This window comes from Melospiza melodia, chromosome Z (genome assembly GCF_035770615.1).
Source record: "Melospiza melodia melodia isolate bMelMel2 chromosome Z, bMelMel2.pri, whole genome shotgun sequence".
NCBI lineage: Eukaryota > Metazoa > Chordata > Aves > Passeriformes > Passerellidae > Melospiza > Melospiza melodia.
Genome location: NC_086226.1, coordinates 24,997,294 through 25,015,639, shown reverse-complemented (window position 1 = coordinate 25,015,639; position 18,346 = coordinate 24,997,294). Strand labels below are relative to the sequence as shown.

Below are 18,346 nucleotides of genomic sequence, written 5' to 3'. Positions count from 1 at the left end.
AATTGTGTGACAGCATTACTTTGTGTTAACTTGGCCTTTGTAAGTCTCCTTGTTTCTATTCAATATCTCCCAGCAGGCTTAAGAGTGCTTCCCTGAAACGGAGACTGTTCGGCAGCCTCCTTCAATTCCTCCTCCTCCTGTGCTTTGCTGGCCTGAGGGGCACACACTACCTGTACTCTAAGTACATGTGTTGTCTGCAACAGTGAACCTCAGCTTGCTTTGCTAAAATAAAACAAACCACCCCAGAAAATCCATCAACAAAAAATTAGCATTATTTCAGATTTTTACTAATGCATTTTCATGAAGAAAATCTAACTTAAATTTACAGCTCTTCACAATTTCCTTCCAAGTCTAACTCCTCAATACATTCATACCTTGCAAGACAGCTTCAGATCTGCAGAGAATTCTCACGTCACTTGCAAACTGATTTATCAGCACTAGAAACACTAATAAGAAATGCCTGGTTTTTTTTCTTTCAGCACTTTTCTTTCACCTCATCATTTATGATTGATCCATCATTTTCCTATGTACACAAAACATATCAGACCATATCACAGGCTTCTTTGTCACATAAAAATAGACCCAGAATTTTAAAATTAAAGTTACTAGTAACAAACACATGGCTTAACTCATCTGACAAAGCAGCAGTTAATTTTTTCCATAAGTTCAGAATTTGAATTAACTACAGAGCATTCATATACCATGAGTATTTCAGCACTAGTGAAATAGTAGCAGATCTTCAGAGCAAATCAACTGGTGCTCAGAATCTGAAACATGTATTTGGGAGAAAAGCATCATTTCAGGCTGAATCTTTCCTGGTTCTGAAAACTGAGCTCCCTCCCATGAGCAGCTGTGCATCCTGGGCAGATTTGCTTCAAAGGTGTATTTACGATCCAAATGAAAACTTTAATACAGGTACACTTAAATAAAAATGGTATCCCTTATTTTTTTGATCATTCTCTGTTCTAGTAGTCAAACTGAAGCACATTCACACCTTAATACAGGTGGTGTAATCTGTAAAAATATAAAAAGGAATTATATTTCAAGAAATCTATCACCCTCGAAAACAGGAGGTCAAAGATCTTAGAAGGTTAAAATACATCCAGTATGGTTAAAACAGCATTTTTATATAATAAAGTCCTTGGGTGTGCTTTGAGTTACTCAGCGGCTCTGTGTACCAGTCAATCCATCAATAACAACCTGAAGAACGTAATGTACACTTTTTTCAAGAAGATTATAAATAAGTATGAGACACTTTTCCATTAAAGAAGTTACTAGCAAATATCTTTTAAATGCCATCAGTTTTTCTAATTTAAATTCTATTATTACAGAATCATTAAAATTCCAAGCAGGCAATTCAGTCTACATGAAATGGGACATGGGACAGGCCTTTTGTGACACAATTAAGCCTGTTCCTTTCAAGGGCAACATCACAGAAGGTGAACACTAATTTTCCTAATATAGTAAAGGAGAATGAATGACTGTGGGAAGGAAGGAAAGCAAAAGCAAACTAAAAAGAATACCTTTTTTTTTTCCTGTGAAGTTTGTCATATTTAACTTTCAATTTCTAAATAGGTTATTACAGGGACAGCAATTTGCATAAGAAGATTAAAGATTACATGAAATGACAATGACTGCTCTGCAGCTATAATGCAAAAACAGTCTTTGCAGATGCCAAATGAACTTTAAGGAAATGATTAATGACATCTTGGTAATAGCACATGATGCATAAATTACCCCCAACACTAGGTGTCAGAGTGCATATGCTACTTCTGAAAACGACCTGAAATGTCTCCACTTTCCCATATGAAAGAGTTCATGCAAATTAAAAAGGAAAGTTCACAACAATCTTTTGCTTAACTCCGAAGTACATCTTTCAGAATACTGCAAATAGTTTTTATCATCTGGGAGAAGTAAAACCACCATAAAATTATAGCTCAAACCAAAACAATTTAAACATTTTTGAGAACAGTTGCTCTTAAAAAATTCAAATCATGTAGCTAACACCCTTTTCAACACTGCCTTGTTTGGCTCAAACTGCTGGTCAGGAAGCACTAAGTATACTATACATTGGTTTTACTTTACACCAAGTATTAGCAGCTGTAGAAACTGACATCCTATTTCATAAATTCATGAAAGCCTACATGCAATTGCAACATGTATATTTAAAAAAATCTATACATTCACTTTCCTGTCACCCAATACTTTTCTTAGTACTAACAGTCACCCTTTCCATTACTTTACATAACATATCAGAATGGAAGTAGAAAGGCTTACTAACCCAAAGGACTCTTGAGTATTAAGACTGATGCACACCAGGAAAAGGTCAGTCATATGAAAAAACAGATGCAGCCTGTGGATTTTACAAATAGATGCTGATTACTTGCATAATTTTTGGGAAACCTGAGTAACTGAAGTAGTTGTGCACTGCACCTCAGATCAACTACCAACTAACACAATTCTAGAGGAAATACTATTATTTCCACTAATTTTTAGTTAATACTGAGCTTAGTTGATACTAACTCAAGTCAACAAACCCAGGGAGGAGTGGACCCACTTCATTTTCCCCCGGAATAGAGGAAAAACAAAAGGCCTGTTGGAAGTTTGGGGTTTTCCTTTCATTATCTTTCTCGTAGAGAATTATTTCCCATTTTGTTGCTAAGAGACATAATGACCAGGTACTTGAAAGAAAAAAGACGTTGTCCCCAAAAGGTGCGGTTAGTTACTGTCTTATGTGAGGTTTTCTCTCGGAAGGGCACAGACACCCTAAGAACTGAGCTGGAAATAAGGAGGGCTGGGGCAGCTGCGAGCTCCATCTTGCTCCCTCGGCTCTGGAGAACGGTCGGAGCTGCCTCATGGGGGGGAATTCGCTGCTGCCACCAGAGCAGTAATGGTGAAATGACCAGGAATGCCTTTTGGGAATATGTTTCTTCTATAAGATAGGGACTAGAAAAATTATTCGGCTATAGTTACATAAGCCTATAGTTACATTAAAACTTAACTCTATGAAGAGAAAATACAAAATGAAGCAAAAAAGGAGTAAGAAACCCCCTATCATCAAAGTAAACAATAGGGGATGAAAAATGAATGCTGTTTTACAGATAAGATGTTCCAGTTTATCAGACAATAACTAAGATTATGTGATAATATTCTATACTACTGTTTTACATTTGCTAAAACAGGGCTGCTCTCACATTATGTACAGTCACATTTAAAACAAACACAGTATTAAAGAGAGAGAGAAATTTGCAAAAAGTCTTTAGAAAAATTAATTTTGACTTTGACAACCCCTTATTTGTAGCTTAAACCATTTATATCAAAAATAATTGCACATTTAAATTAATGTTCTCTGCTTTCACATGTGATCTAGAATGAATGTAAGCAGTAACTTATGTTCAATGAAGCATCAGTTTGGTAATCAGCAAGATACTAACCTAAAATGTGTATTTCCAATGTCCCACTCTTAAAATTTTAAAATTATATAGAATAGTTAAGGGCAGAAAAAGTGAAATTTTGAGAAAAAGAACATACTTGACTTTCTTAGTATTATTAGCAGGAAAAAACTAGGATCTTGGAATAGGTAACTAATGGTGAAATATAAATTGTCGTACTTCCTAAAATTTTGATGAACACAGGTTTGTAACCAGTCTTGAAAAAAACAAATATATCAAGAACAAAAGGCTTATCCATAGTTGAGATGCAAAGATACAAGTGGAGTTGCCTTATGAATGAAGTACCAGCTAGATAAATATTAACTGTAAAACTGCTGGAAGAACTCAAGGAGACTCTTAAAACACTGATACAGTTTAATATTTAGTCCTTTTTATTTCCATCCTGAAATACTTTCTGCAATAGCTTCCTGATTAAAAAGTAAATTTTTGTTTCAAATTTTCATTGATACTGGAATATCAGTACCTTTTCTTGTATCTAACTTATTTTTGCAATATGAAATAGGGACAAAATGCAGTTGTCATAAGTCTTCCAAAATTTCATGAGACCTTCTCCATTGTATAAAATAGATTTTTTACTTTATAAAAGGAACTAAAATGAACGACTACTTTGAATTACTTAGTAGGGAAATCCAAATGTGAAACCAAAAATAAAAGTATGAGGATACTTGATAAGAAGTTGAATGCCATTCTTTCAAAATAGCAAAAATCAGGATGGAGAGCTGTTTCAAGTGAATGTATTGCACAGAGGTGAGAAGTTTAATAGAGATCAAGAACAGAGTCACAAAATAAATAAAAATTAAAAATCTGCTGAGAAGTTCCATAGAAGCTTATTTAAATAGTAACAGAAACCCCCAAAGTTATTGTCTGTCAAATAAAGGTTCTGGAATGTATGCATTACCTTAACAACAGGATTAAGCAGAACAACACCCGACTTCTTTGTAATAACTTGCTTCGTTGTGTAATGATGTTCTATAAGCTGAGGAATAGTTGGAAAGCCAGTTCCCTCAAAACGATATTGATTCTGTATGGAGGCAAAAGGAAAAACTTATTTTTCTATAAGCAATAGTTTGAACAAGAAACTGCAAAAGTGCTTGACCAAACTTTCTTCATTAGTAACAACACAGAAAAAAAAATGTACACTTTTATAGAGTTATTTTAGATTTCTTTTCTGACCTATTGAGTAGCATTTATACTCACTTAACAGGAATGACAGTTATGAAAATGATAAATTAATAAAAGAAAAATGACTGCATCAGTCATTTAAGGCAATATGATAAAATAACTATTTAAACTCATAATTTAAATAGATAGGCCAGTTAAAATCAAAATTATTACAGAATGAAATAAAAATATTATAAACCAGAAAAAAAAACAACACCAATTTCTTATTTATTTCTAAAAATTACAGCAAGCAAACTAAAAGATCTATATGATAAAATACAACAAGCAATAGAACAAACGGGAGATACACAATAGCTATCCTAATCTCATCTTCCTTCAGTTAGTGTCTCCTAAAATTAGTAAATCCCTGGCACAGAGTATAGAATGCATGATTGGTCTGTAAAAAGAGTATTTATCAGGAATGTCTAAACGAGCTAGAGACAAAGGCAGGTGATACACAGGCTTCAAAGAAAAGTTGGGCAGGATCCTGCAGCTGATTGTGAAACACGATAAAGTCTCCTGCTTTCCTAAGTCTCAGCATCTACAGACAGAGAGCTTTTCCCAGAAGGCAGTAGCTGCCACAAGTCTGACAATGCAACAATGAACAAGTACTGCAATTTTCAAAACTCAGAGCTCAGGTGGTGATTCAAGTTCATTTGCACAAATGGGCAGTGAACATCTCTGCCACTGGCATGCTTTCTTTCTAGCTTGAAGGGCTGAATTCCTTACAGAGCGACTTCTAAGTTCATTGTTTCCTTAAGAGTTAAAGCATTAACCTCCTGAAATGTTTCATTGCTGCTGGTAAAGACAGCAGGGTCTTGTCAGCTGTTTTTAACATTCACCGATCTCTATCATAAAAACGTTTCCACAGTCTGAATGTTTTGTTGTTTGTTAAATAGTGACTCAGCTTTGATTGACCACTAACACTAGTTCCCATCCCTTTAAAATAAGCTCCTTCATACTTCTGATGAAGATCCAAAAAATCTGCTGTCCTAAGAGACTCCTCAGCACAACTACCACTATTGCCTATAATTTCCTCATTCCAGATCCAGCCACTGCCCATCTGCTGCCATTTATGTAAAACCTTTAGAGCAGAGCCACTGTCCTTTCATTCTGTGTATTTATACCCAATTGTGACCCTTACTAAGATCACTAACAAACAAAAATTTTTAAATGGCACAGCCTCAAATAAGCAGAAATGAAAACAATGGCAGCCCTGAATGACAGCAATGAATTTTTATGCTTAAAGCTGAATGATGAATTAATTTATCACACACATAATTGTATCAAGATTAGCTTTTAAAATAATGGTAAAACCAGAGACAGAACACTTAAACAACTGAAGGATTGCTGTTAAAACAGATGTCCTGCTCTAATCTTCAGTAATTGAGTCAGAAAAAAAAAAGGGAACCTGTCAATGATCCAAGAGTGTGGTTTGACCAGTCAGAAACCCAATTCTACATTGTTCATACCAATGTAAACAAAACAGCAAATCCTTTGTACTAAACTCTCCTTAAACCTGCCTACAAAAATGTCCATGAATAAATACCTCATTACGTGACCCTAACACTCCCAACACCTATTTTCTAGACCTTAATAAAGCTAAACAGCCTTCTAAAGCTAATAAACTTTTTCCTCATTCTCAGAAAATTCACCGAATAGGAATGCATACAGTGGACAGAGCATCTTTAAGAAAAAAAGAAAGTGTTAACTTCCATGATTGCCAAGAAAATCTACTACAAATTAATCCCAAGAGCAGCTGAACATAATGCTTGTAGATTAGTAAATGTACAAGCAAGTAAATATCTCGACCTGACAATGCTGGGACTGTCCAGGCCATGCAACAGTTTCAGTCTTACATTTCAAATTTAACTGCTAGATTCTATGGAGAGAAAGATAGCTTCATTTGTTTTGTTTTGCTTTGGTGGAAACCCTCCTACACAGACACACAAAAGATGAAGCCAGCATACAGGTAGGCCCCAAAGTAATAGTTGAAACTTGGACTTGGAAGTCCAATCTACCTCTTCAAGATGTACTTGCACATACAGTGATTTGCACAAAATTATTTCAGTTAGACCACATATATAATGTCCTTTTATTTCTGCTGGGTCAGATCAGGGTGCACCAAGCACCTTGTAAGACTCTAGGTAGAGGTAATTTTACTGCTTTAATTTTCTCATTTAGCAGTCTGACATATCAAAATACTTTAAGGTCATACAATCAAAATAAAATAAACACTGATTGTGTGTTCACTTCTACAAGGAAAATTCTAGGTGAGAACTAATGAACACTTTCCAGCACGACAAGTGTCCATAATCATTAATCCTAGAGAAGCATTGCAAACTCTGTGAATCTCAGAAAAATATTACTGCTTCTCAAAAGAAAATAAACCAGGTACATAATACTGAGTTACCCCAGGCATGCTGCATCATCTGGGGATTCAGGCAATGAAATTCCCTCAAGTGTAGTATCATTATGCAATTAAATTTGAGAATTTTTCTGTACATGGGAAACTTTATTACTAGAGACTGAAGAGACAGCACTACTGAATCAAAACTGAGAATGATTTGCTGCAATTTCATACTTCAAGAAAAATTTCTAGCAATGTTATGGGAACTGTCACATTTTGAATAAGTTTAAAATTCGGCAAGGTAAAAAGAAACTTACATACATTAAAAAAAACCAAGCAATGCATTAACAATAAAAAACCCACACTCTGTAAAGGTAGATAATAATTAATATATTGTTCATTAAGTCATCGATTTTTCCTCAGAGCAACAAGGGGGTCAATTCTGGTCCTTAGAAGCATACACACTGTGCAATATCCAAAAGTGTTTGTGTTATACTGAACAAAACAATTATCACAGGACTAAAAAGAAAATAGGCACCCGAAGTGCAACAGGGACTTCAATTCCCATGTTTATAAAAAACAACACACATTATTTTCTTCTGCATGGCTATTTCAATTTTTCAGGAAGATGCAGTGGGATCATTACAGTCTGAACTAGAAGTAGCTAAATTTGCACCAACTATGAAAATGGGTAACCAACCAATCAATAACCAAATGTAAATGCATAAATAAACAGTAACAATTTCCAGATTTCAAAACATTTACAGAAATATCTTGGCTTTTCAGTATAAGACAAAAGATACTGAATAACCTGATGCTTCCTACTTTTCCTTTATTTCCCAGAATGACCTTTACTCCTGATTACAGCACAGATGGAAATATTTCTAACAGCTTTCATATTTGCACATCAAGGCTAAATCCATTTGCTATAGCGAACTATGTAGATCCTAAATTGAATATTCAGTACTATGTCAGAGACGTACATCAGCATATTGTATGATAAAGTGTCTCCGTTGTCCATCTGAAAACACAGAAAGGACATATTCACCAGGTTTCCCGTGGCTCTCTCGCACCAAGAAGTCTCCTTGCTGCTTTAATAGCTCCTGGGCTTCTATTCTTGGAATTGCACCATGATACCAGTCTTGCTCAGCCAATGGTTTCTCAGTGGTTGAGATTACATCAAAGAACTTGGGAAAAATATTGAAGAAAAATGTTACTATAACAGTACACTTTAAGAATTTCCTTGTACATGAAAAGTATCACAAACAACAATAATTTCTGGTTTATGTATCTAAATTATTTATTTCTATTAACCAACAAGATCAATGCTCTTACAGCTCTTACACTTGCACAAAAGCATGTTCGTCGCTTTCTTTTCATTTTACCTGAAAAATCAATATATCAAAAGCAGAAGTTTAAGGAATCATCTATAAAGCATGCAATATTTTTCATCTAGCTTGCAGTTTTTCGTAAGCCATACTGACCAACTCTTTCTCACACATTCTGACATGCTATTAACAACTAAAAATTAATCATTTGTCTATCCAGACAGAAACTTCTCAGACAAAACCATAACACATTGACTCATACAAAGCACTTGAATTGGATAAACTGTTTTCAGAGAATTCATCAATTGCATCCCAAATCAATTAACAATTATGAGCCTTTTTTCCTAACACGTACCCTGTAGTGCAGAGTACACACTTGGGTGTAGTGTCCTTATGAACTCTATTGTAAGACACAAAGATTGTAAGGAATTGCTTTCACTACATGGAATTGGCTGCAAATGGAAGCTATTAGCTATAAGTGGAAGCTAATGAGTTTTAATCTATTATTTCACACGTTAATTTTAACATGCCTACATTGTTTAACAAAACACTGACTAAAACTTTGTATTTTGTCACTGACCACTTCAGACTTATTTATTCCTACCTTTGGGTAGGAAGGCAAGCCCTCATTTAAGCTGTATGTAATTCAAAAGCTCATAGAAATTCTCACAGCCAGAGTGGTAAAGCTCTGAACAATGTAACACAGCACACACTGTGAGTAGAACAGGTATGTGGATGTTTCCCAGACTCCTGAAGTGCACCTAGGCAATGGCACAGAGATCTCTGTCTCAGTGAAGCACAGTCAAACAGATGCAAGCAAAGCAATACCATTCTGAATTAACCTCTGCTATTGCTCTGTCCTGATAACATCCCAGGCTGGGGGCCATCTGTACATTTAAGGTTCTTCTCAGAAGATACTTAGACTACAATGCCTCACCTAGTCCAAAAAACACTAGGAATGGTCTCAGACTCTGAGAGTGGAAATGAGCAGATCCAAGGATGGGAATCTACACAGGAATTCTTGTTTCCAAATATCTGCAATTCTTTAGTACTTGCACATATTTTTAGCTGTTAAAAATATCATTGTTAGCTTCCAGTTGCCTATGTTATACTTCAAAGAACCAGTTTAGTTCTTTGTCAGGATCCTTGGTCAGGATCTTGACGGAAAACTGGAGAACATATTTAAGAACCTGACAGACCCTTGTGGTCTCAGGTATCAACAGAGAGAGAATCATCATGGATGAAATTCAGGAGAATTTCACACCTGAGATTTGAAACAAGTGCTATAACCAACAGGCTGATCATAAGAGAGACTGTGCTCTGTTACAGAGTCAGAGATAGGAAGCACTATGTAAGAAATAACTACAGCTTGAACAAAAATTGCACAGAGTTTTTAGAGGCAAAAGCTGTACTCCAAGGTTATGTGTTTATCAGCACAATGAGCAGTTTAAAAGCAGAGATACTGATTGGCCAAGAAGATAGTCATATCTTTCAATTTCATCAACAGTTAAAAAACATCCCAGGTGAAAAGTCTTCACCACTGTTAAATGACATTATGACATTTTCTTTCACAAATTTCTAAAAGAAAGAGAAAAGCTTTCATAATGTTAGACAATGTTATTTACTTGAACATTTATTTCAAGTAAGTATTTTTTTATTTATTTATTCAAATATTCTGAGCTTGACTTGAAAGAAAACCTAGATCTCTGTTATGTTCAGAGTAGCAAACTCTTTAACAGGAGCAGATTCCTACTTGAGAGGGAATGCTCCTAAGGATAAAAGGACTGTACAGGGTGACTAATCTACTTCATGGCCTTCATGAAAGAAAGTTAAAAAAAAACCAACCAGAAATGCAATTTATTTATATCTTAAAAATGAAGCCACCAGATTGTAAAATATGCTTATGTACAAACTGGGTTCAGGCTGAGGCACCATTCAGACAATCAGGATCAAATCCCAAAACAAAGCATCTTAAGAGCCTTTATGACAGAGAAAGAGTTTATGGAAGGAAAACAGACAATTTTAGACACAGATAACAATGGTATTGTCTATAACTCTATCATAAATTTTCCCTCCCTTTAAAATTTGATTGAAGTATTGTTTATTACTTCAGAAAGAAAGAGTGGAAATTCCATGGACTTTTCTTTGTTGATTGTCCTTCAATTTACCTTACCTTTACTTTTTATCATATCAAGGTGGTTTTTCTGATGAAGTAAGCAGCAATTATTTTTGTCTTGAGTGTTATTAAAATCACATTATTTTTATGAACAAGTCTTCTGATTCCAACATATTTCCTCTGTGATATAATATTGACCCTAACTGGCTATAGAATAAAACACGGCTGAAAGACTAGAAAAAGAGTACCAATGCAGGATATATATCTACTTCAATATTGATTTCAATTCATTTTATCACTATTAGTACTAATATTTCTACTGCATTTTATAGCTAGAATTAGACAACAGATTAGTCTTCAAGGAAAACAGAGGAGGAAAAAAAACCCCACCTGCACAAAATGAAATTTTCTTTGAACTCACTCACTGCTTTTCTTTAAACTCTACTTAAATATCAGCCAGCAAGTTAATATGACAAGTTTATATTCTAGGCCATAATGTTTTACAATCTCATTTGGGGATGGATCTCTTGCTCATTTGTATATACACTTACAGAAGCACTCAATTATTCAATAGCCTAAAGGAAGAAATATTGCTTCTAGGATTTGTTAATTTTGCTGGACGGTCACAATAATTAACCAAACTGTGCAAAGAGAAAGGAACTCACACTGCAAATTTCAACTCTCCCTCTCCCCAACTTTTTGTTTATTGCCTATCTTTAAGATTTTCATTGCCCTTTAAGATCTCCATTTATTGCCATATTTCACTGACGGATTATTGGGTGGGGCTGGGGGAGGGGGGGTGTTCTTATATATTTCATCACACTTTTTCTTCTACAAGATGTCCTCATGTATTTCACCATGCTTCTCATGGTTTTCATCATCATCAAATCCTCATGTATTTTGTCCTCTTTCCTTATACTAAGCTCCTTTCTCTCTCCCTGCGTAACAACCCATTAAAACATATGCTTTTCTCCAACAGTAAAAAGAAGCAGTCCTCAGCTGCTTCCCTTATTTCAAGAAAAAAACTGAGCAAACAGCAGTGTGTTATTTCTACTCAAAAAATTTCATATTATTCCTGCACTTGCACCAAGAATTAAATAAAAATAATAATGGGGATGATATTTTATTGCACTAACAGCATGCTCAATATTCTATTTTTGTGTGTATTCTGAATGCAAATGTTCAGTAATCTCTTATTTCCCATGTTTGAGCAAACAAAACATTTTCTCAAGGTATTTTTTCTCTCACAGTGTAAAAGAATAGCACTGACACAAATAAGAATGTAAAGCAATAAATTTAAGTTGATAATTGGAGACAATACCCTATGGAATATTTAGTCTTTGTGTACCTGGCTCATGCCCACATGCTAATAGTACACCATCAGAAACAAGCAGTAATTCCACCTATTAACCTATAAACAGTAAAAAAAAATCCTATAAATAAAAGCAGATGTTTCTGTCAAGCTCAAATGTGTCATATAAAAAAAATATGCAGAAGGGCAGAAGCTGGCATTCATGATGCAATTTGTTCAGACTCTTCATTCAGATTATTCACAGCATTTCATTACTGGTACATGAAAGATACCCCCACTGTTGTGTTTCCTCTCCTCATTTCATTTAAGTTACATCTCTTGCTGTTATAGAAAATTGGCTTGTATTTTGTCCAAAAACTATCTGAATCCTTCACCTTGTTTCTTTCTCTTCAAACAACATTTTTTTCCTGTATTACCCTCTCATTCTGAGAGCACATACAGAATTTCAATGTCAACACACAAAAAACCCCTGTCTGCTTTTACAATGGCACAGTTTCTCTATTACTTTTTCCAGATAACATACAAAAAATTAGTCCTCTCAAATTTATACAAACAAAATTCAATTTATTACACCAATTAAAAATACTGGACAGTGTTTATAATATAACACTACATTTAAATCATTATATTGTTCCATTTCTAAAGTTTTAATATATTTGAAAATTAAATACTTAGAAATACTTTAAAAACTTTAAATGCTTCAAATCAATAATTTGAAAACAGGTAGGTAGGATCATTTTAGACTAGACTATATGAGAAGATCAGTACCAGTCCTTTTGCAAATCTGCTTTGACATCCTTTTTGTACTGGTCTATTTAAAAATTTTTTTTTAATGGATGTTAGTATTACTTTATAATACACATTCAGTAATAATTTTGAATACTTTGTTGATGGATAATAAGTTTTAAGTACCAGTTTATATATTTAGCAATTAAACATGCTTATGTAGTTGTCAGAAGGAAATAGCTGACCACATTTAATAGCTAAGTACTAATTCATGAAGCAAATTTGAGCTGTACACAATGGTCAGTTTTTCTAACATACACAAAGCCGCTAAATCAAAATACAAAGCAAAAGTGAAAATTGGCTGAAATTTATACATTGTAACTGAAGTAATTTAAGTGTCATTTAAGAAACAGGTAATCAAGATTGCACTTGTTACTAGATTTTACTTTCTGACTCAATGAACTAACACCAATCTCAGTTCTTCCAAATACATTCCAAGGTTTCACCAATCCTATCTATCATGCACTATAGCCAGATTTACATCAGCTTACATGGAATGAAATCGGAGTGTGGCACATAGACTATTTAAAATGACACTTTAAGCCAACTGACATTTCGACATTGACTTTCCCTGATTTAACCTAAGCATTTTATTTCAAGATTTTTTTTTCAAGTTTTTTTTTTTTATCTCAAGATTTTTTTATTTTCCAAATTTTCTCTGAAGCAGTTTCAGATAAGTTTTTTCTGTGGTTTGTGGAAGCTTTTTGGTTTATTTTGAAATCATAAGTTTTGTAATACAGAGAAACAGAGATGAACACTTTGTCTCACCTACATAAAGAACAGAGGTCACAGAAATACACATTTTAATCAGTTTTTAATATTAAATGCTGCCTTTTTACCACAACTAGAACTTTAATAAAATGAAGATCACAATAATGTGGAGATTTTGTTTAACATCAAGGATATTTTAATATTTTAGCAAGGTTTTTCCTATTACTTTTCAAATGCCAAACAACTTTTATGTTTTTCAGAGGAAAAGCCTTTCTACCCTAATTTTATCTCATTATTATATTTATATTTCCATTCCTTCATCACTATGTACAGTTGTCCTCTGCATACAACATGTGTATTTACACATATGTAACTGTTATCTCTTCCACCCCTTCTGAATACTATCTAGCTTAGATATGGTTTGCTGTGCCCTTTAATGGGTCCTTGGATGCAATCCTGCAGCATAAAATAGAAGACCCATTACTTCTGAAGTTTTCTCAAGAATGCCACTTTGAGCTTGTATTTTAGGTGACAAGATCACAATTAAAAGGCAATTTTAAACAATTTTTAAAACTTCACCCAAATTTCTTCCAGTTTTTTTTCCCCTTTTGTTTGGCTTTTGAGTTGCGGTTTTTGTTTTATTTTTAGTTGGGAGGGTTATGGTGATCACATATTCAAGAAAAAGGCAGAAGGTTTTCAAGTTTTCAAGTACAATCTCATACATCCACAAGTAGAGGTTCAAGGCTTCCAACTAATCTTGCAAGCTTCCATATGAAACAAACAGAAGTAAATACAAAAGTAAAACAAACAAGGACATTTGTCCAGCAATTACAGAATTTCTAGAAAAGCAAACTATATCTCAGAGATACTCAACAATCATTTTTAGTAGGGCTTTAAGCAAGATTACTTCAACTAACTTATATAGTACAGGAGTAGTAGCAATAGTAACAATATGCTTGTACACTGGAGCTTTTTTTAAAAAAATACGGGTAATACAATTTCTGCAACAATTGGTAAAACATGTATGGCCATCTAACCTAATAGAGATTATTATCATACAGTGCATTTCAAGAAAATCAGCTTCATCAGGAAGAATACTCTGAACAATATAGCACCACTCTGGGAGCTGCAAAGAACATACAAACTGTGATTCTCCTGAAGTGTGGCAAGTTGTTCTGACACACCACTATACCATGATATTATCCTGTATGCTGATCAGTCAGAACAGTGTTTATATAACATTGTTTTAATGCAATTTTTGTCCATTCAGATGAAAATGCACGATGTTTAAAGGAAAAAGAAATCTTATTTAAGCTGAAAAAACAATATCACAAACTACAGTATTGGTACTACTTACCGATGATGAACCCAACATGGATTTTGGAGACCTTATAATTCCAGCTATGGAATGACGTATAGTGTCAAACCTTGACACTTTATCCTTCTTGTCCTAGGAGAAAGGCCATAATCTTTAGTGAAAAAAGGCAAATCTGTAGAATCATGAATTTATTGGAGAATGTACAATATAGAATCCTGAATTTCACTTAAATAAAAGATAAGGGCTGAACTGCTATTGATACAAGCCAGAAAGTGTCAAAATCAGCAGGATTAAGCAGAGATCAATTGAACCACTTACAAATTTTAAATTTCCTAAAATATTCTGTGCAAATATTTGAACTATAAAGAAAACTGAAATTCTTTTTTACTCCAAAAACAAGAGACATAAGTCTCAGTTCTCCTGAAATACCTGAAATTTTAAAGGGACAAGGATTTGAAAATATGTAATAAAAATCCCCACATAGTAAAAAACTCTATGTATGTGCATTATCTTTACTTAATAGATTTTTAGATTTTTTCCCTTTATTAACATGTCCTTCTCTAACAGCAGACTACCTGTAAATATTAGCATCCATTAGTGCAAGTAATTGGAGCCATTTCTCTTCTGATATTACTGTAAACCTAAGTGCCACTGTCACTTCTGACAAGCCACTGCCTGAATTTAAAATTCTGCAAGAAGAGGGTTCTGACTGGAACACTGAAACAGCCTTTAAGCATCTCTAGTTCAGCAGAAATCAATATAAATTCCAAAGTATCAAAAGCTGACTTAGTCCAAAGACTGTATTTTTCTTCATCTCTACTATCAGCTCTCAAAGTAATAACAACCTTTAAAAAAAAAGTATTTTCAATATGGACAAACTGAGTTTATTACTTGTAAATCACCTTCAGAAACAGCAAAGATACTTCAATGAGTACTCATAAATTATATAAACTTGAAGCAGAAAAATCACACATTAATAACCTCATGCTTTAGGTTAACTCAAAACTGTAAAAAACTGATAATGAAGACAGATTACAACTGCCAGTGTTACAAAGAAACATTGCTTCCAAGTTTCCAATGTACACCTTTGAGAGAAGAAACCAAAGATCTCATAATGTAAGAAATTCAGTTACATTCAGAAATGCAGCTTCAGTTTATTCCAAGATTTCAAAACAAGCAACAAATCTGCACACCAAATTTAGCAGTCTTTGAAAATTATTTCCAAATAGAGTTTATTTTACAAGATACAGGTTAAGCGCTCTCTTAGCAAAATAACGCTATTTATTTTTTTAGCAGAAGTCTGCAATTTGCCTTAATTTGTACGCTATTGAATAAAAGAGTGCAAAAACCAGCCAAATTGTGAGAACTCTGATAGGGAGTGCATCTGTCACAGAAATACTCATTAACCGGGTGCCCACTTACCCATCAATAACATTTTTATACATTTTATCGGACTCAATATTATCATATACTAAGTAATTTAATTTTAGTAAAACAACTCTGTGCTGAAACCTGATTTTTTTTCTTATAATGCTGCTGAATTAAACTGCTTACACAAAAAAAAAGAAAAACCAAAAATACTCTTAAAAAATCAACCAACCAAACAAACAAAACCAAAAAAACTTCATTAACAACTAAGACACAAAGTCTACATTAGCTCACATGCTGGTTGTGGAATGATCCACTCTGCACATCTCTTCAGAAGTGAGCCATGAGATTTAACACCAATTATTTGTATACTTCTTACATAACAGGAGAAAATAAGTTACCAAAAGATGTACAAACTCTACTTCACTTCCCACAACCAAAATTCAAGCGCTCCCTTTCTAGTGGACACTAACAGCCTGCTTATCTAGCAACAACATCAAACTACAAGTAAGGTTCTACATTCACCGATTTCTCATTAACAAAAACACATTTACAACAGGGGGCTTTTTTCACTCAAAATATCAGGCTCAAGGCCTGGGACAACTTTGATAAGCACCACTGAACGACATACAAAGACAAACTTCTGCATTAAATAGAGTGAGTATTGAAATGTGGATTTAAGGGATAAGCGTTGGCTTTGTTCAAAATGTAGCACATCCTGTTCCAACTATAGCACATTTATAAACAGTATTTAGCATTTCTACAGTTCTTTCCCCTGACATATTGAAACTAGTCTATATCTTACAGCAATGAAGATTCAGAATTTGCAAAGCAGGCCTAACCAAACATATGACAAAACACAACTGCAGTCAGTACTGAGTTTATTTATTCCATTCAAGTATTTTTAGGGCCACCTAGATAAAGCTAAAGAGCTACCTCAGTGGTCTTCTGCTGACTTTTTTTGCCATTTTCCAGCTGCAGTGTGCCTTAGAAGGAGCTGTTTGATCTTGTTTGATCTTGCAGGAAACCTCTTTTTCACTCAGAATATTATAAAAATCAGTATAAAGGGATTTTTTAATGCACATTAAGTATATCTTTTTTCTGAACTAGTGTAGAACTGCAACCCAGAAGATCCCATCTACTTATTTTAAAATGTATTTATGTACATGCGTGTGTAATATCTTACTAGTTAAATCAGGGTGTTATTTTAAGTCTGATTTACAAAATAAAAGCAAATGTACATCACAGCTGTCTTTCAGTGATCTCTCCCCAGCCCCAAATTTTGAACCTCTTAGTCAAGACACTCTCAATTCAACAAAGGATTTTGTAGTTGAAAGAATTATTTCAGGGTATTAGGTAACTTAAAATTTCTGAAGGAACCTAGCAGAGAGCAGAGGCACTCTTCACTCAGAAAGTTCATTACAATTCCACACAGTGCTCATTCCAACAGACATCATGTCACCAAACAGAACAAACATGCCAAATATGTAGTCATGACAAAAGTTTCAAAGTTGTAAGACATGTGACTATCAGACTAAACAATCTAATCTGGGCACTGGAAAGGTATTAGGAATTCTGCTCCAGTGATGCTATAGAGAGCATTATGGAGTATTACACTTACTAGCATACACAACACAGCCACTAAAGCATATTAGCTGATTCAGTTTCATTTCAGCTCAAATTAATTAGTTTCAGAGACATCAAGAAAATGGCAACATGATTTCTCACTTATTTTATATAACACAATTTCACTAGAAAGCAAACTAACCTGTAGATCATAATATTTTATGTAATAACTGAACTACTACAGAAAAACTTGTACTCTACCATTAAGAAGCTAGGTATGTACGCAAATACAAGCTGTCATCAGAAAACATTTTAACCTATTTCTTTAAGTGTGTTTAAACACATCTGTGTCATGGGAGCACATAATAAAAATTATGAAAAATGCATTACTGATATTTCCCTTTTTATAACTAGCCATGTTTCTAATGACTCCCCAGAACAAACTGAAATTAACTATATCATAAACTAGACATAACTGAGGCAGGGGATATCATCAGGTTTAACAATGATAAGCTGTGGGATGAGATGCCATCCACACACACCACTGAGATGCCCAGAGCCTGGGGTAGGCAGGCAGGTCAGCAGGAGAACACCTGAAAGAACACCAGGGAATTTCAGCCACCCCAGACACAGAGTCAGCCTTGCTGGGAGCCCACTGAAATGACTCTACACAGGTGCAGATAGCAGGGGAGTAAACAGGAAGAACTGGAGATGTGCTCACACTTTCAGGGCTATAACCTCACTGGTATCACTGAAGCATGGTAGGGCAGCGCCGGTGGAGTGTCAGAATGGAAGGATGAAAAGCTGTTCAGTTTTCTTTCCTTCTTAAGAGGGGAAAAATTACTTCAGCTTTTTTCAAGAGATGCCACAACAGAAGA

At 34.4% G+C, this 18,346-nt stretch overlaps 1 protein-coding gene across 5 annotated transcripts in view; it reads right to left on the bottom strand.

Annotated features, from left to right (window-relative positions):
• Positions 1-18,346, bottom strand: part of FER (FER tyrosine kinase) — a 155,153-nt gene that overhangs the window by 62,789 nt on the left and 74,018 nt on the right. For all 5 annotated transcript variants that reach the window (XM_063180765.1, XM_063180770.1, XM_063180766.1 and 2 more), the window contains 3 exons: positions 14,574-14,666; positions 7,947-8,150; positions 4,351-4,473 (listed from right to left, as the gene is read on the bottom strand). In XM_063180765.1, the coding sequence (XP_063036835.1) occupies positions 4,351-4,473; positions 7,947-8,150; positions 14,574-14,666 (420 nt within the window). The remainder of the gene's footprint in view (positions 1-4,350; positions 4,474-7,946; positions 8,151-14,573; positions 14,667-18,346) is intronic.